Source organism: Daphnia pulex, chromosome 10 (assembly GCF_021134715.1).
Source record: "Daphnia pulex isolate KAP4 chromosome 10, ASM2113471v1".
NCBI classification, from domain to species: domain Eukaryota; kingdom Metazoa; phylum Arthropoda; class Branchiopoda; order Diplostraca; family Daphniidae; genus Daphnia; species Daphnia pulex.
The window spans coordinates 5,850,182-5,870,794 of NC_060026.1; the positions used below are offsets into that span (position 1 = coordinate 5,850,182).

A 20,613-nucleotide genomic window follows, 5' to 3' on the forward strand; every position below is an offset into this window, starting at 1 on the left:
CAAGGTAGAAGAGGTGGCTACCAAGGTGGCAGAGGAAACGCACGTGGATTTCGAGGACATTTTCGTGGCTCAAGAGGAGGAGGTCACCAGAACAATAATCTCTGTAGCTACTGTGGACTCGGTCCCCACAAAGTTGAAAATTGTAGAAACAGAATCAATGATGGAGCTACCATACCAACAAATGGAAGCGCTAATCTGTCACAGGTACTACACTTAAGCTCATAATACTCTGAACAAACTATAACTAACTCAACCATAGGTACAGCAAAACCTCAACCAAGAACAAAGAGACGATCACACCGATTACACGTATGCGTCATCCACCTACGGAGTAGATTTTGAAACCTATGGCTTCGTAGCCGACTCTGGAGCATCACAGCACATGACGGATAAGCGGTCCATCCTAATCAACTTCAAACCGTATGAAGAAGGTGCCCACACCGTCGTCGGGATTGGAAACACTCGACTCGCAGTTAAAGGAAAAGGAGACGTTGAAGTCGTCAATACTGCAGGTGTCTCCCTTCTTCTTACGGACTGCCTCCTGGTCCCCGGCCTGGGAATGAACCTATTCTCAATCAGTACAGCCACAACCAAAGGTATTGAAGCCGTCTTTATCCACGACACCGTACACTTCTACCGAAACGGCAATCTGGAAATGGAAGGACAACGTGCGAGTGAGAAATTGTACTATCTCAACGTTGTAGTGAAAATCAACAGGAGACTTCACATGCTGCTGTCAGTCGCTCTCATCCCATCTCAATCTGGCATCAAAGACTCGGTCACACCAATAAATGGGACGATCCTTAACATGGTAAACCAAAATGCTGTTGATGGCCTAAAACTGGATCGAGAACGCAACACTCAAAAGCTCTGCACCGACTGTATCAAAGGAAAAGTGCATGTACAGCCTTTTCCGACCGGAAGAATTCGAGGAGAAAGTATTGGTGCCCTAATCCACTCTGACGTAAATGGTCCAATGGAAAAAATGTCGCCGGGTCGATCTCGCTTCTTTGTAATATTCAAAGATGACTTTAGTAACTGGTGTGAAGTTCAATTTATGCAGACCAAATCCCAAGTTCCGGATCTTTTCCGAAATTTTGTTGCCAGCTTAAAAACACAACACAACGCAACCGTCCGTATGTTGAGATCCGACAATGGAGGTGAATATATAGGACGTGAATTTCAAGAATGGCTCTCCAAAATGGGAATCCGGCACGAAACTAGTGCACCCTACACACCACAGCAGGTATATAAACAATTTTTTTTACCATACCAACAAAAAAAACTCTTATTTCCTTTTATGTAGAACGGTGTCTCTGAACGAGCCAATCGAACTATAGTTGAAGCCGCTCGTAGCATGTTTTTAGCTCGCAATGTTTCAAAGGAACTTTGGGCTGAAGCCATTGGGTATGCAGTGTACATCCAAAACCGCACGCTCTCAAGCACCGGAAAAGTCACACCCTATGAAGCTCTTCATGGTCGAAAACCCAACATCTCAAACCTTCGCATCTTCGGATCATCTGCGTTCGTTCACGTGCCTGATGCTCGTCGCCAGAAGCTGGACCCAAAAGCGATCGAAGGGATCTTTGTTGGCTGTTCCCCGTATAAGAAAGCATACCGCATATGGGACGAATCAAAGAGGAAAATTGAAGTCAGCCGAAATGTAGTTGTTGACGAATCAAACAACCTACCACTGATGCCCGATGCTCTACAATCAACTTCCCAGTCTACCCCCTTCGATCTTTTCCTCCCGCCGTGAAATATGGGCGAAACTAATGAGCAGCCCGTGGAAACTGAAGTTCAAACCCAAGGCTCTGCTGAGGCCCCTATGGAAGCAGAGGAGATGCCTGATGAACAAGAGTTGAATGAACGTGAACATGAACGTCCACCAGAGGTAACATTCATTAATGAAATCAGAGAAGATCCAAACAACATTCTAAATTTCCGACAGGAAGCACAGGCTGACTTACCACTCGATCGCCCACTACCACGGCGCTCGGAACGCACTCCAGCCTACACTCAAGCTTTTCTGGACTGGAGAAGGTCTATCTCAAAAGATGGCCCCAATCCCGATCTGAATTTTGGAATGGAAGCCCTGTCCATAGCAAACTCCATTGAGCCCTACGAACCTCATACTCTCAAGGAGGCAATGTCATCCGTACAAGCGGAGCTGTGGAAAGTGGCGGCAGAAGACGAATAAAAATCGCTGATGGACAACAAAACATGGAAACTTGTCCAGCACCCAGCAGGCCGGAACGTCATCCGAAGTAAATGGGTGTTCAAGTTCAAGCCATCCTATGAAGGAATGAATGAGAGGTTCAAGGCAAGACTAGTTGCTAAGGGCTTTACCCAAGTGTTCGGCATTGACTACAGGGAAACATTTGCTCCGGTGCTCAAATACGACTCCCTTCGCGCAATTCTTGCTGTCATTGCTTCTCGTGATCTAGAAATAACTCTCCTTGACGTCAAAACCGCGTTTCTCTATGGAAAACTCAACGAAGAAATCTTTATGGAACAACCGGAAGGCTTTGCAGTTGAAGGAAAAGAAGACTGGGTGTGTCTCCTGCAGCAATGTATCTACGGGCCAAAACAAGCGCCGAGGGTCTGGAATGACAAGTTTAACCAATTTATCTTAAAATTCGGACTTACAAGATGTGAAGCAGACCCTTGTGTGTATCATCGTCGCCAAGAAAATGAACTTCTTATTGTCGCCATCTTCGTTGACGATGGTCTCGTTGCGGGCACCAACCAAACTCTCATCCAAAGTGTTATCAACTTCCTATCCCAAGAATTTGATATGCGAAGCCTTCCTGCAACTCGCTTCCTTGGACTCTCCATTCATCGTGATCGAAGCAGACAACAGCTGTTCATCAACCAGCCGGACTTCGTGAAGAAAATCCTTGCCAAGTTCAACATGGATACTTGCCATGCCATTACCACCCCAGCTGACCCCTGCTCCCGTATTTCGGCACAAATGTCACCATCAACCGAAGAGGAGAAGCAAGATTTGTCAAATGTGCCATACCGAGAAGCCGTCGGTTGCCTGCTGTATTTGTCCATCACTTGCAGACCTGACATTTCCTTCGCCGTCAGTCAAGTGGCCAAGTTTTGCCAAAACCCTGGACGTGCTCACTGGAACGCGGTAAAACGTGTCTTATCCTACCTAGCTGGAACCGACCAATTCGGTGTCTACTTCGGCCCCTCAACTCCTGAACCAATAGTTGGCTACACGGACGCCGATTATGCTGGAGATTTAGACTCACGGTGCTCCACCTCAGGCTTTGCCTTCTTCGTTAGAGGAAGCCTTGTATCTTGGTCCAGCAGAAGACAAAAGTGCGTTTCGCAATCTACCACAGAAGAAGAATACGTTGCGGCATCCGAATCATGCAAAGAAGCGGTCTGGCTGAAGTGCCTCCTTTCAGAGTTTGGTGAATTGGACACCCAACCAGTAAAAATTCTCTGCGACAACCAGAGTGCTATCAAATCGATCCACAACCCGGAATTTCACCAACGCACGAAACACATAGACGTCAGATACCACTTTATCCGTCAACTACAAGAAGACGGAATCATTGATGCAACTTACGTCCCCTCAAAGGAGCAAAAGGCAGATATTTTCACAAAACCACTGCCAAAACCGGATTTCGAACGAATGCGCAAGAAGCTAGGTGTGGACGGACCTCTGGCCAAAAAATAGGACGGACTAAGCGTGAGAAAATATTACTTAAGACTCTCTATTCATATTCTCCCTTTTTTTTTAAACAAAGCTAATATCACGTTTATTGAAAGTCAAGCAGATTCCCTTTGGCTCGAGAGGAGATGTTGAAATTAGGCAACCCAATGAAAATCTGCTGTTGCTGAAACCCAAGAAAACGTAAGATGCTGTTTAGTATCATCCTCCCCTTGTCTTTTTGTTAACATGTCTTCTGACATTTGTCTTCTTCTCTCTCCCAGCTTTGACAAGAGCTGTTATCAGGTTCTATTCCAGTATTCTATCCTTACTCTAATTAAGCACATTGCTGATATTGAAGAGTACCTGAATCCCCTCTGTTTGCACTGCTAAGTGCCTGTTTCCCCTCACACTGTTTTGTCTCATGGTAAAGCCTATGCAAATGAAAGTTGTGCCATTGTGTGTTAAATAAAGTAACACACCTGCACCATATTGTTTCTAATTATTTATTGTCAACACAAAACAAATCGTACATATAAAAACTTCCCTGTACATTTTAGCCCCGTGTCCCACGTAGCCCCGGTCTCCCCTATTGACACATTATTTTATTTCTCAATTTCTATTAAGTATTTTCCGTTTACATTTACATTATTGAGGAAACTAGTAATCTTGTGCCAGTTGTAAGCTAACGTTACGGAAACATAAGAATTTGGTGTGTTAATGATTTCCCAAGGCAACGTGGATTCGTGTTTTTCGTAAGCGATTTGAACTTTTACTTTTCCCGTCGTTAGAGATTACTTCAAAAATAAACCAATAACTTATCCTAACCTAACCTTTCACCGATTTTCACGGCTTCGACGTGCTGATCCCTAATGTGATTTTTACAGCATGACGGCTCCACTCATGACGGCTCTGCCGTGATGATCCCGAATTAAAATTTCACGGCTTGCCGTGATGACACAGAATATGAATTTCACGGCTTCGCCGTGATGATCCTAAATTTTCTGTTCACGGCTTCGCCGTGATTGTTGTTCGGGAGCTACTACACTTGGTAACATAACCTTGTCTAACCTTACCTTACCTAACCTAACCTTTAACCTTACCTAACCTTAACTAACCTAACCAAAGTTAGTGGCAGTTATTGGATTTTATTTATGGATTGGTCGATGTTGCAACTTTTAGCGTGGGCTCCACTCTTTAGACGTTCCGCTTCCGCTTGTAAGTTGTAACGGAATTATTCCTTCACCTATTTTACATCTTGCCAGGGAATCTTATCGTCTCCTATCTTTGTCATTCTCCTTTTGCCAGTTAAATTTCTTTTTGCAATAGAAGGGGGACAGGCAAATAGAACCCAACGAAAAAGGTCTACTTTTTATAAACATTCTAAGCGGCCCTATTTCTCCATCAAAGGAAGTGTAACGAAGCGTCGCTCCGCAACAGCTGAAGATGCTGCAACCTGACGCCGTCCGGCGCCAGTAATATTATCAACCACTTTAGAATTAGAGCCACCCATAAATTGTGTGTTAATGTGTTAGTTCCCATAGTGTTAGGCCTACCCCAGAATAATATTGACAAGTGATCGTTTCACACGTCAACGTATTTGGGGGTACCCTTTACACAGGGCGATTATTAGTGACTAATGTGCCTTTGTCGCTGGACCAGACGGGCCCAGCTGTATGCAAAGTTTCGTCGCAAATGTGCGACGAACAGTTAGTTAGTCTTGTTCGACTCTCCGACCAGTTCGTAGAGCTCTCCCTAATTTCTGATTAGCTAGTTACTATCGACTCCTTTCACTTTTCTCTACGCTTCTTCAGTTAACCCAGTTCAGTGCCAATTACGAGTTATCTTGCCCATTTCTATTTTCCTAACTTCGTGTCTGTTTTGTGTGCGCATTTGCGCTTATTGTGTCGTGTGTGTACGCACGTCTGCCGTCGTGCAGTTATTGTTAAGTTCTGTCCCGGTGGAATGAAGCCACCGTAATTGTATTAAAGGGCACGTAAGGAACAACCGTATCCAGGGGAAGCGTACAGCAGACTGGCCTTGCCGGCCACACCAGACGGGGAGGGTAGGAACCGACACGCCACCTATCATGACTCGTACACAACAACCCCTCCCAAGCTGTTAATTCACCGTATGTCGGAAATTAACAGCTTACACACATCAAAAGAATCCAGCTCAAAGACAACACACAGACACAAAGACGGAACAAGAACAAATACACGAGCCCCTCGATACAAAAGCTAAATGCATAAATATGACGGGGTATACGACAATACACAGACACTATTATGCTGAGATCCTTTCAGACATCAAATATGACAGTACGTTTTCGGACGCGCTCCCCCCGACGCAAAGGCGGCGGGGCGGTGTTGATTGCGCTTCCGCTATGAGGATGCGGGGAGGCTGAGCTCGTGTCGGCTGGCACGCTGTCGTCGCTTCCAGGATCCCCGACGCCGCTACTCGCTTCCTCGCTGATGACGTCTTCGATGGGCCCGGCCACGGCCACCATTGGTCGCAGCAGCCGACGATTGCGCCACAAGACACTGCCATTGGCGAACTTGATGCGATAACTCCGGTAGCGCCCGATGCCGACGACAACGCCGACTCTGTCCCAAAATTTCGACTTAGGATCGCGGATGCGGACGTTAGTACCGATGGAAAGAGGAGCAAGTGAGCGAGCGCTCTCATCGTACCGGAATTTTACGGATGCGTCGATGGCCGCCTGCCGCTCCCGCGCCTCCATCACCGACTGCCAACTCGTTGCATAAGACGTGTGATGAGCTGGGATGATTGAGCGCAGGGAATGACCAAAAACCATTTCCGCGGGCGATAGGCCGTTCTCCCTGGGCGTATTTCGAAACTCCAGCATACCCTGGGAAAACTCGTCCGATGCCACACCGGCTGGTGATATTTTGGCCATCAGATCCTTCATCGCGGCCACGGCCGCCTCCGCATGGCCGTTACTTTGCGGGTAGTTGGGCGTTGAATTTCCCCACACGACGCCCCATTGCCGTAGCTTGGTCTGGAAACTGTGCGCTTCAAATTGAGGGCCGTTGTCTGAACGGAATCTGACCGGCACTCCCAGGTCGACGAAATTCTCGATGACAGCCTGGGTGACTTCGCGGGCGGACGGATCGTGGCGCCATTGATGGACCACTGGCCATCCGGAGAGGCGATCAGCATACACCAGGACATGTAGGGGGCCGAGCTGGAACAAATCGGCCGATACGTCTTCAAACACTCGGGTCGGTAAAGGGTTGCGCAATAGGGGCTCTTTCTGCTGGCGCGGGAGTCGCTCCTGACAATTCTGGCAGCTCTCCACCAGGGTAGTGATGTCGTTGGAAATGCCCGGCCAGAACACCGTCTGCCGAGCCCGTCGTTTCATCCGTACAATGCCCTGGTGGGCGGCGTGTAGTTTCCGCAAAAGATCGCGGCGGGCCGATTTTGGGATGACGATACGCTGCCCGAATAACACCAGACCGTCGTCCACCGACAGATCCTCGCGTATCTTCCAAAACTGGCGCACGCTCTGGTGGGTCTGGTGTCGCGGGACTGTAAATCCGTCTATAATTGCCGCGATGAGTTCCGCGTAGTCGGCGTCGGACGCGGCTGCCACTCTAAGGTCGTCCAGCATGGGGTCCGGCAAATGGGGAAGCTCCACCGCGGCGTCAGGCTCCACCACGTCGTCGTCCGTTCGAGTCATCGCATTGACATGGTGGACGATGACGTGTCTCACAAATGTTTGAATTTCGGAACTCGTACCTTCATCCTCCGGGGTCGGATCGTTCACCGGGGCGCGGGAAAGAGCGTCTGGAATTGCGTGATGGCGCCCTTTACGCCACGTCGTCGTGAAAATGAAGGGTGAAAGGCGCTCTTTCAGGCGCTGCAGCTTCGGATTGTCCACCGCGTCCAGCGTGTATTTATCCAATATCGTGACGAGTGCCTGATGATCGACGACGAGCTGGAATGTGGGCAGCCCCAGGAGATACAGACGACACTTTCTCATCGCCCATTCCACCGCTGCCAGCTCGAGCTCCACTATAGCGTAGCGGGATTCGGTATCCGTGCACCATCGGGAATTGGCGTCCACCAGCTTCCACGTAGATCCGTGTAGCTGAAGGAGGACGTAGCCCATACCGTTCTTGCGAGACGCGTCCACCTGTAGGGACGTCTCCAATGTGGGATCGAAATGAGCCAGGATCGGAGGTGCCACGAGAGCTTTTTTGACGGCTGAGAACGCACTGTCGTGATCCGTAGTCCACAAGAAAGGCGTCTTAGTGCTGAGGAGAGGCCGCAAGGGGGCCTTCGCCGCCGCGACGTCTGTGGAGAATCCAGCAAGCTGCTCCACCAATCCCATAAAAGAGCGGAGCTCTGTGATGTTAGTTGGCTGTGGGAAATCAGAGATGGCTCGAAGCTTATCCGGGTCGGCCGAAACGCCGCCATGCTGAATTTGAAATCCCACCCATTGGACCTGGCTGCGGGCAAACTGGAATTTCTTGAGGCTGAAGGTAATCCCAGCGCTCCTGGCCGCCGACAGCACCGCACAAACCCCGGCCACGTGCTCCGGAAAGGAGCTGTCGAAACGGAGTAGGTCGTCGACCACCCGGACGGTATTGTTGACGCCTTGAAATGCCTGGTCAGCACGGCGGTTGTATTCGTCACCGGAACTACAAAGGCCCATCGACGCCCGCAGGAACTTGTACCTGCCCCACGGCGTCATAAATATGGTTAGGTGTTGCGACGATGGGTGGAGGGGAATCTGATAGTACCCATTCGCTGCATCGAAGGTTGTAAAAAACCGGGCGTCACCGGAGATCTCGGCGACCGCATCGCGTGGCGTACGAGTGGGATGCGTCGGTCTGCGCACATGTCTGTTCAACCTGGTGTGATCTACAACAAGTCGCAGTGAGTTGTCTGCTTTCCGGGTAACGACTAGTGGCGCGGCCCAATCCGACGCTTCCGTCACCGGAACAATAATACCTTTAGCCTCGAATTCGTCGAGCAAGCGTTTAACCTCCGGACGATCGGCAAATGGGATGGGCCGGGCACCGTTGACGTAAAACGGCTCTGCGCCGTCCTTCAGCTCAATGACCATCTCGGGTCCCTCCATACAATTCAGCGATCCCGATTGGTCGAAGACATCGGTGAATTCCTTAGCGATGTCGCCTTCAATGCGTTGGATGTCTTCGGCCGTGGGCATCAATGGAACCGGCCCCGGGTAAATGAATGGCTGACTATGCGGCGGGATAGCGTCGATGGCGCCGATCCGTGTACTGAGCTGCTGCTTTTTCCACGGACGCGGGTAATTTTCATGAAGAATTCCCAAGTCGACACAATCATACCACGACAGCAGGAGCCCTTCGACGTCTGGGCTGAACATGATCGTGATATTGGCGGTCACACCTTCATAGTCGGCCAGGTAATCCTTTTCTCCCACCACCAGCAGGGGGGTAGACTTGTCCGCCATTACCAAGTTGAAGGTGGAAGATGTGAGGTCCTTTTCGGATAACCCAAGTGCACGTAACACGTCCATGCCCCCAACTGTAGCTTCGGCCCCGCCGTCCGGAATAGTTTTGTTGACTGTGGTCAGTACCTTGCCAGCCGCATCACGAAGCAGTAACGGGATGGTAGGAGCGGGCCGATGCCGCCTGTGTGCGCGGACGTTGCCCACCACGATGCGCTTCATATGCACCCGTGAGCGGTCGGTATAGTCGCCTTGCCTGGGTCCTCTTTGGCCGCCACCACCGCCACTAGCGCCGCCGCCGGCCGTTGCATCTGTCTTCGGCTTTTTTGGGCAACACGGGGAGAAATGGTTGTTTTCGCCGCAACTGTGGCACTGTTTTCCAACGGCTGGGCACGGCTCTCCATTGCGATGCGCCGAACGACCGCACGATCCGCACCTGCTGGTATCTGTCGGTTTGAACGAACGCTGGGCTTTCGATGGCACATAGGACACCGTCGGAGGGTTACTTAAGGATTTCTCGTTCGCTCTTGCTGACTCCTCGCTGCGACATATGTTGATGGCCTGTTGGGCTGTTGGAAACGGACTCAGGGCCAACAATTTCCTTTTCGCGTCTGTGTCCCGAATTCCCGCCATGACGCGGGTCGTCATCCGCGTGTCCAGACACGTCCCGCATAAATCGGCCGCCTCAGCTAAGTTCCGTAAACGGATGTAGAAATCATCGAATGTTTCCGCCGCACTCTGCTCACATTCTTCGAACGCGACTCTGTCTAACGCGATATTTCGCTTCGAACGTATGTAAGTGCTGATACGATCGAGTACATCGGTCGGAGATAGCGCCGATGTTGGTAAAATTCCAAGAGCCACTTCCACGATCTGCTGCATCGCCGGGTCGAGAACCATCCTGAAAGCGGCCATCTGCTCGGCCACCGGATAAGTAGCCAATTGGTTTAGCTGGCAAAAATCACCCCAGCGATTTCTCCACGTGCGTAATTGCGGGAGAGAGATGTCTGCGTGCAGTTTCTCCAAGCCGGACGGATCGATCCGGCGTCTCTGCGTGGCACCACCACCGACAGCGCCGCCACCGCCAGCGCCAGCGCCTCCAGCGCCACCGCCTCCTCCAGCGCCACCGCCGCCAGCGCCACCGCCGCCAGCGCCACCGCCTCCTCCTCCACCAGCGCCACCGCCTCCTCCAGCGCCACCGCCTCCACCAGCGCCGCCGCCGAGTAATGCTTGAAGCTGCTGGGAAATGCCGGTGAGCTGTGCCGTCATCTGGATTTGATTTTGTTCAACCGCGTCGATGCGACCCGCGGCCGCTGTGGCTGCTGCCGTAGCGGCCGCTGCCTCGGCCAAGGCGTCCGCTACCGTCGACATGGCGATGTTCCGCGAAGAATGAACTGGCTCAGGCTGAACGGGCCCCGACTTCGTGCGAGACGACGATCGTAAGTTGTGGTGATGCCCGGGACGTGACATAAAACAATTACACCACACGTCAAGCCCACTGTCACGTGAAGCTAGTTCACACGGCCACGATATAAACACAGTGAACGCGGACCGTGCGGGAACACTTGGCCACTGAAGATATAAAGAAGATCACAAAGCGGCCGCCGCCGTCCACAAAAAAAATAAAAAAGCCGTGAGCAAAGTAAAGCGTCACGCACACACAAAAGAAGACAGTCGATGAATAAACCACGAACAGAGAAAGGAACGTGGTATTCGAGAAAGCAAGCACACTTTCCACAACAAATCTCGGAACAGTACGAACAAAGGAAGCCAAGATGGCTGCCGACGAGACACTCGCCTTGGCTCGAGAACAAAGGAAGCAAGATGGCCGCCACCCCAACGCGTGTGGGAGACAAAGGACGCACCAAACTACACTATACTGTTCCTCACGGGCGTACTCAATTCCGAAAAATGTAACACAAATACCTCTACACGATGAGAACGAGAGGTAAGTCCAACTGCGCCATGTTAAGTTCTGTCCCGGTGGAATGAAGCCACCGTAATTGTATTAAAGGGCACGTAAGGAACAACCGTATCCAGGGGAAGCGTACAGCAGACTGGCCTTGCCGGCCACACCAGACGGGGAGGGTAGGAACCGACACGCCACCTATCATGACTCGTACACAACAGTTATCGTCCGTGTATTCGTTCGTGCCGTGTTCTCATTTTACTTCTTTTCTCTTCCCGTGTCATCGGCCTCCGGCAATATCGGTATGTCCCGCGTTTAACTCTTTATCTCATTTATGTACTCTTAAGCTTAGAAATCCAGAATACATTCAGCAATTGTGGGAAGCCCCGAGTGTCATTTATTCGCTTGTGTTATTTGTACGACCCGCTCTCCGCGAGATGGAGAGGTCGTTACATAGTGGTGGCAGCGATTTTTGAACTCTCCCACAATGGTTGATGCTGAAATATTCGGAGCTAAGCCTAAGATTTCCCGCACGCCTACCACCTCTTTTTCAAACCCCGCTTATGAACACCTCGCTACCGAATCTGATTTGCCCGACCCATCGTTGTTAGGCGACAATTTATTTGCCGAGTCCGTCCCCGTTATTTCTCCCCGTATTTCGGCACAGGCCACACAGCCAACCACAGATCTTTTCACAGAGCGCTACGGCGATATTGACGCCCGTTACGCTGCTGAATTTCCCGCAGTCACCAAAAATCCTATAGCTAAAGCAAAAAATAGCATCTCGAGTAGACTACGATCAAATCCTACCTATAAATTAGTTGATCAATTAGACAAAACCCCGCCGCGTAAATCTTGGTTTAAAAATAAAGGCAATCAGAGTGAGAAATCAGCCGCACAGTCTTTTCTCACGCGTTTAGTGTCACGTTTATCACCAGCCCAGTCGTCATTTAGTAGCACACCTGTCGGCCGCCTTTCACAGTCGTTTTCAAATTACCTTGATAAACGCTCCGCGGATGGGAAATCAAGTCGACGAGCAAATTCTCCGCTTATACCTCGACGTGAAAGAACCTTCGAACAAAATCCTCCCGGATTTGACCAGCCAATTTCCGTTTCTGAATCTTGCATTGCACACGCTGAAAGAGAGACGGAACGATTTCGAATCGGGGGAACGAAAAATTTGGAAACAGCTACGGGAGCTGATGCGGGATATCAAGTGGACCATCGACGACCCCAAGCCGATAGATCTGACGCAAGCCTTTTACACACTACAGTGTCTGACCCATCTAGTGGAGAGCCAAACAACCCCGCCGACACCGATTATATCGAAGAAGAGCAAGACGATATTGAAGGAGACGAAGGAGATTTTTCTGACATACACGAGGAGGATCCTGACATTTCAGCTAGGGCAATATCTGAGCTTGCGCACACTCGAAGAGTACGTTCCAAGGTATCCAGCCGCCTTTTTGGGTTTCGTCAAGCGGGAAGATATAGCAAATCGGGACGAAAGCGGGGACTATCACGAATTCTTACTAAATCAAATCGAGTTCATGTTCGATTTCTTACACGAAACGTTCGACACATTTCAGAAGATATTTCTCGAGAACACACAGACTCTGATTCAGTTCCTGAAGAAGCTCCACAAAATCCAATCGATCAACAATTTTCAGCCGGAATTAATACGCCTTCAGTACCGACTGGACAATTTCCCAAGAATCAACTGGCCGTGCGACAGAGAGGAGGTAGACGACAACAAAACACTATTGGCAAAGACGAAACGGGATCTTCAAATCGTCCTCGATTTCCTCCAAGCACCACCCCCACCGCGCCCATCACAAATATCACGCCAGGCAGCAACCCCGTGCCACGCCCACTCCCAAACCCGCAGGGCCCAAAGATACCGCCAACCCCGCAGGCACCTTCCAGACGACCGAGCAAGGGAAGGACCGTCTCATTTCCAATCTTTCCGCCAGTCAACCCCACTCCGACAAGTACACTATCCGGCAGTCGAAGACGACACTCGCCACAACCTCCGCCACATCAACGAACGGTTCAACCACGTCGTACGATTTTAAAAGTTTTGACGCCAACTATACCGTTGAAGCCAACTAAACCATTGACGCCAACTATACCGTTGCAGCCAACTAAACCATTGACGCCAACTATACCGTGGAAGCCAACTCTACCGTTGAAGCCACCTACACTATTGACGCCAACCATACCTTTGACATCGACTACGAGCGCACTAGCGGGGAAAATGGCAGCTAATAATTTACAATCTTCCGCGTATCCAGCCCTTGCAGACTTTCAAAGGGACCTTCACATAAGGGCTAATTTACAATCCTTACCGTCTTTTACTGGAAATCCACTTTCACGATTCGACACATGGTTGGAATCGTTCGAGTCAATCATATCTCGCTCAGATTTGTCAGAAGATGACGTAATACTAGAATTACAAGGGAAACTAACCGATAAAGCGCATAAAGTAATTAAATACATCGTTGCCAATCATCCAAATGATTACGACGCAATTAGGGAAAAGCTTCTTGATCACTTTCATGGGGACGAAACGGTTGAGAAATACCTCAAGAAATTTAAAAAAGCTCACAGAAAACCAGGCGAAAAAATTTATGATTTTGCAATTAGATTACAAGAAATTTTTAAACATGCATATCCCGATGTATACACTGAGGACTCATTCAAAGTAATTTTAAAACAAAAATTCATTGACGGATTGGATGAAAAATTACAATTTAAAGTTAAATATAAGGAATTTGATACTTTTGATGAGCTAGTAGCAGCAACAAGAAAATATTTAGCACGAATGGAGGCCATAGAAAACACTAGAGAAAAACACGAATTCGTGAACGCTATCAATCAGACGAGCGAGTCACACAATTTAGAGCTGAAGGAAATGAAACAGATGATTGAGAAACAGAATGAAACTGTCAACGCAATTGCCTCAGGGTTCAGACAAGATAACAGGCAGCCAGTAAATCCGCCCGACACTAACTCATTCTCCGCGTGTTTACAAGAGCTAACGAAGGCAGTAAACATTCTACTTTGCCGTGAGAGAAAGTCTTCTGACCCCCCTATCCAGCAACAACAAAAAAAAGCCGTATCGTTTCCTACCCCTCAGCAAAATTTTTCTAACACCAATAATAACCCACAGCAACCCTTTCAGCCAGCTACACACACAGCAAGTAATTACCAATTCTCATACAATAAGCCAGCCGGACAGCAATTCAATGCACCACCGTCTCAGCCCTATTTTAAACCCCGCCCACCGCAGGTAGTCTGTGAATACTGCAACTATCGAGGCCATGTCAAAGATGAATGCAGGAGACTTAAACGCGACACACTAGATGGCGCCAGACCACCCGTATGTTATGCCTGCAGAGAAATTGGCCACAAATCGAATCAATGCCCGAATCCCCCTTCATCGCAATGGCCTAATAAACCAGGCCCACCACAGCAGCAGGAAAACCAGTAAATATCAACTGTGGCTTCGGGTCAGTTGATAGGGAGCCTCATAATAAATCCCGACAAATAGCTAGATTAACGACGCAAACTAATGAATCGACGCCAAGAATTCCTTTAACAAGCTTTCAGATACCTTTTCAAGCTCTTTTCGACACAGGTGCCGCTAGAAGTATTATTCACGAGAAATTATTCAGAAAATTACCTTTACAAAGCCGAGATACCTGCAGTACGCTCGACTTTAATTTATACGATGTTCATAACAAGAAATTGAACACATTGGGAAAAGTGACTTTACCTGTCAGATACGGAAAGTCAACACTATTGCAAGAGTTTATTATAACAGACGGCATTTCAGAAGATTGTATTCTAGGGTGGGACGCAATTCGTAAGCATGGGTTTACTATCGACGGAGAAACCAGCAGCATTTATTTAGCTAAAGAAACGCTTGGCCAAGCAAAATCCCGGGCACCAGACATATCCATTATTTTGCATAAACGACGCGCCATCTGTCGTCGCACTGCGGTGGTAGTGGAAGCGAAAACGACAGGCTCGTTTCCGTATGTCTCCCCGTTAGCTACTTTCATTTTTACCCCATCAGAAAAACTACCCAAGGGAATACACATCCAGCAATTTATAGGCAGGATCTCAGCAAGCGGAAAATATGAGATCATTATAGAAAATCAGTCCTCGAACGATATTTTTTTACCACGAGCGATACAATTAGGCACCATAGAGGTCGTATGCAATGTAATCGGACAGGTTACTTGCAAATCAACAGGAGAAGAAAACACAATAGATGACGAGCTTGATTTGACAATAATTCGCGATGTCGACCCACAATTTCAGAAACCAGTATTACAAATTCTCACCGATTTTAAAAAGATGTTTGCAACGAAAAATACACAGCTGGGCAGTACGGATTTAATCAAACATTCAATAGACACGCAAGGGAGAGGCCCTATCAGACAGCGCCCTTATCGACACCCACGGAGCCACACAGCAGCGCTGCAGCGGCAGCTCTCGGAACTAAAGAAAGCAGGAATAATAGTAGAATCAACATCAGCTTGGGCCGCACCAGTAGTTTTGGTAGAAAAGAAAAATGGAGAATTACGAGTATGCATAGATTATAGAAAGTTAAATAGTATTACGAAAAAAGATTCGTTTCCAATGCCCCGTATCGATGAAACCTTGGATAAGTTGTACGGGAAGAAATTTTTCACTACACTCGATCTCGCCTCAGGGTATTATCAGATTGAGCTAGATGAGGATGCAAAAGAGAAAACGGCTTTTGTAGTCGAAAACAATCTTTATCATTTTACAAGAATGCCATTCGGTGTATGCAATGGCCCGCCCACTTTTCAACGATTAATGAACCATGTATTGAAAGACGTTTTGGGAACGAAGGCGTTAGTTTATTTAGACGATGTCATAATTTTTTCTGATTCATTAGAAGATCACATTAGAGATATTCGCGAAGTTTTTGAATTAATTAGTAAAGCGAAATTAAAATTAAAATTAGAAAAATGTCAATTCATGCAAAAATCTGTCAACTTTTTGGGGCATGTTATCACTCCAGAGGGCATTCAACCCGACCCCGCGAAAATTGAGAAAATTGTTAATTACAAAGTCCCAGCCTCTGCAGACGAAGTGCGCTCGTTTTTGGGTCTAATTGGTTATTATCGATTTGTTCAAAATTTTGGTTCAATCGCAAAACCGTTGACATTAAAAACGCACAAAGACGTAGCAAAGAAGAAATTTGTTTGGACAGAAGAAGACCAGAAAGCATTTGAAAATTTAAGAAATCGATTAATAACGCCTCCGATACTTGCCTACCCAAATTTTGATGAAAAATTTCTCCTATTTACGGACGCATGCGACTACGGGATAGGGGCGGTCCTTTCGCAGGTACAAAATGGGGAGGAGCATCCCATTGCGTACGCAAGCAGGCAATTGAAGGACGCCGAAACAAGATATCACACGACGGAAAAAGAAGCACTGGCTATCGTATATGCAATCGAGCATTTTAAACATTATTTACAAGACAAACCATTCGAAGTTATTACAGACCACGCCGCTTTACAATGGCTACAAAATCAAAAAGACGGAAAAGGAAGACTAGGGCGATGGGCCATAGCATTGGCCGGCGTCCCCTACGAAATAAAATATCGACCAGGAAGGGTTCATCAAAATGCAGACTGTCTATCCAGACTGAAAGTGGCGCCCATTAACTGCCTACCAACGCCGGAAAAAGTTAAATTTATCTGTGAGAAACAAAAAGAGGACGAACTGTGCAAAGAAATAAGAAATTATTTAGAAAACGGAGAATTACATGAGAAGTATAGCAATAAAAAGCCAGACTGGGCAAAAGAAATTGGATATTTTGAAATTCAGGAAGGAGTGCTCTACCGGAGAGAGCTAGTAACCATAAAAAGCAGGAGAAATGAGATCAACCACCAGCTGGTTGTGCCCCTATCGCTTCGCCCCCTGGTGTTGAAAGAAATGCACGACGGACCGATGGGTGGTCATCTTGCCTTTTTACGAACATATTTGAAAATTAAAAATAATAACTATTGGCCTAACATGAGAAAAGAAATTCACGAATATTGTAAAGCGTGTGAAATATGCACGGCCAATTCCAAATCAACGTTGAAAGCATATTTACATCCGCACGAGCTCGCCAAAGCTCCATTTCAAGTCATCGGGATCGACTTCTTAGGCCCGATAACTCCCGCGTCCAATCAAGGAAATAAACACATTCTCGTGATAACTGACTATTTTTCACGATGGGTGGAAGCAGTAGCGCTAAAAGATCAAAAAGCACTCACGACTGCCCAATGCGTATTTGACACTGTCGTGACACGACATGGAATGCCGACAGCAATTGTCTCTGACCGCGGAACCAACTTCACATCGAATTTATTTCGATATTTCTGCCACAAGTTACAAATGAAACAGAAATTCACGACCTCGTATCATCCAGCAAGCAATGGCGAAACTGAACGATTCAACCGCACGCTCACGACAATGTTAAGAAAAGAGCTGGTTGACGGCGCACATTCAAATTGGGAGGATTTACTCGACCCTCTCCTTTTCGCCTATCGTTCTTCCATTCATTCATCAACAAAGGAATCCCCCTACTACATTGTGCACGGAAGGGACCCTAACATACCGATAAATAAATTTCTCGAAGCAGCCCCCAAAATGGACACATCCCCATCGGACTATGTGGGAGAACTGGTCAACCGCCTTCGCTATTCATTTCAGAGGGTGGCGGAAGAAAGCGGAAAGGCAAGAGAAAGACAAAGAGCGCAATACAACAAGCGCGCAAATGAAAATGAATATAAAGTAGGAGACAAAGTGTTGTTAGATATCCGTGTAGTAAAAACGGGTGATAGTAAAAAATTTACTTCAAAATATAAAGGCCCTTACAGAATCATTAAAGTGTATGCAAACAAGACAGTAGATATAGCCGATAGTTCATATGTAACCCAACGTGTTCACGTAAACCGTGTAAAACCATTATTCGAAACAATGCTCTGGCGACAAGAGCCATGTCCAGCATTTGAATCCACATTCGATGTCGGCAATTGGTATAGAGCTACTACAGAGACAGATACGCAGACCGCGAAAGATCCAAATGAAAAGGCGCAGCGCGCCAAAAACAACAACAGCAGCGCCACTTGCGCCACTAGCGGCGATAAAGAAAACGAATCAGATTGGGAAACTTGCAGCGATTGTAGCACAGACAGTGACAACGAGAAAAATAAAATCACCCGTGGGAAAGAAGATGTAAGAGAAGACGTCACGGAAACGCTACAAGAAAATACGAATGAAGAAGAAACAATTCAAAATGCCGAAATCGGAGTTGAACCATCAACATCTGCGTCGCCCAATAAAGTCAAGAGAAAAGTTGGTCGCCCAAAAAAATCAGCCCACCCAGTTAACCCTTCCACCCCACCCGCTCAAACGGAGCAGGTAGCCAAAAACCCCAACCCTCCCAATCCAACCCACCACCCACCAACGGACACGACAAATGGAAACTTAAATAAAAATTCAACGCCGGGCAATAAAACGGAACAGCTGGGAAAAAGAATCCGTCGTAGGCCCGTACGCTACGCCGACGGAGCGGATGAAAACCAACTGGACCAGCTGGACATGGACAAAGACGCCAGGAAAATTAGGAAAAACCCCATTGGTCGGAGAAAAACAAAAAAAATGTATAAATACTAACCCCAGCGACCAACACAATACCACTCTTACTCAGTCACTCTCTAACTCTACACTCAGCCACCCAACCACCCGCCAAATTCAGTCAAAATGCCACACCTCTCATGGAACCAGGAGTTGGCCGCCCAGATGACGGAGCACCGTCAGATGGGGAAGATTGATTTCGTCGGGGAATTGATTTACCCCGACCAATCAATCAACATTACGCTTCTAGACGAGGTCCAAGAACTATGGAACAGGACGAGAAGAGTCCAACAGCAAGACGGATACTACGTGTATATGCCCATGGAGCTGTCCTACGCGGAATGCCTGGATAGCAGCGTCAGAAGTTTCTACCTGAGCAACCCGGGAGCAGCCAACGTTATCTATCGTCCCGGTGACAACGTCAAGGTGGCGTTGTCGAAGCAGCCGGGATCAGTCAAACGCTCCCGTACGTTTACCCTCAAAGCCGAACTCGTCCGAGCAATCGACTACGACGACTGGAAAACTGCGCGGGAGCTCATGGCCGCGATGCTCGACGTCGACCCCCTAAATAGGCGGACACCATCCCCACCACCATCGGAGGAGTGGGACTGCGCGCCTTCAACCTCCCGAGAAGCAGAGGAACCGGTAGAAAAAAGAAGAAGGGAAGAAGAAGAAGAACAAGCCGCGCCCGTTCGCCACGTCGCAGACCCGAATTTCGATTGGGGAACTGTCTAATTCCCTTATCTCCCCGCAGATCGGCCAAATGTTTTTTTTTGTTATTTCCACAAGTTTTTCCCCTCTCTGTGTAGTGCGATCCACATTTAACTATGTTTTTTTCGTATATGTGTTTCCCCTTCCCAATTTGCTCTATCGATCTATTTCTTCCCTTTCATTCTCCTTCAGCCCTCCTTATCCATCCTTTAAGAAACCCCCGACTGGCCGAGGTAGTTCCCATAGATACAATAAAACAATAAGAAAAAAAAATTGTATGTTCCTTTAGAAGTAACGGTATAAGAAAAATATAGCTATAAATAAATAACCGAAAGATAGAGTAAAAAATAAAAAAAGTCAAATAAAAGAGTAACTAATAAATAAAAATATAAACTGAAGGGGATTCCCACGACTGTGGAGGTTCCCCAGTTTTAAAAAAGGGATATCCCCAAAACAGGGAATTCCCTCCCCTATATAAAAACACATGTAGTCGCCATTTACGCACCCATACCAGCGACCATGCCGCAGGCAACTTGTCGCCACCTCGGCCATTCCACCCACACCCCCACACGACCCTAATCCCCAGCCCCCTCTCAGAATTCAAAAAGGACATTTAATTTAGTTTTGCGTTTTCCCCTCCGTTTCACTCAAAACATAACTCTATATTATTTTTGCGTTTTTTTTATATATACACAACAAGCAATCATTCTAAACTCTCTTTTCTCTCTTCACCAAATCAAAACAAATAAGCTTGCCATGAAAAAGAAATAATAATAACTCCGAACATTCAGATACAAAAATAATAAAAAGAATAAAGAGCAGTATCAAAACACGCTCCCCTCCAGAGAACAAACCCTCCTGCCCCACACGGCCGATAGTCGCCGCCACACAGAAAACTGGCGTATTGCCCTATCTCCAACCCCATACTATCGCTTATCCCCCCCCTCTTTTAACCAACACACTACCATCTTTAAATTTTCCCCCCTTTTCATATATTTTCCATGCTTTTTCTTTCCATATATTTTCCATGCTTTTCCTTTCCATGCTTTCCCTTCCATATATTTCCGTGCTTTCCCTTTCCTTATTGCTAGAGGCTAGAATTTAGTAAACAAAAAAAGCAAAACAAACAAAAAACCCACATGCTGAATGTTTAATGTTCTCTTTCTCTTTTTTTTATGTTACCTA

The 20,613-nt window shown here is 47.6% G+C and overlaps 1 protein-coding gene across 1 annotated transcript; it reads left to right on the forward strand.

Annotated features, from left to right (window-relative positions):
• The first annotated feature begins 11,530 nt into the window (after positions 1 to 11,530).
• Positions 11,531 to 14,536, forward strand: LOC124206073. Its single transcript, XM_046603705.1, has 2 exons — positions 11,531 to 13,528; positions 14,336 to 14,536. Exons 1-2 carry the CDS (start codon positions 11,531 to 11,533, stop codon positions 14,534 to 14,536), a joined length of 2,199 nt encoding a protein of 732 aa, XP_046459661.1.
• The last annotated feature ends 6,077 nt before the right edge of the window (positions 14,537 to 20,613 follow it).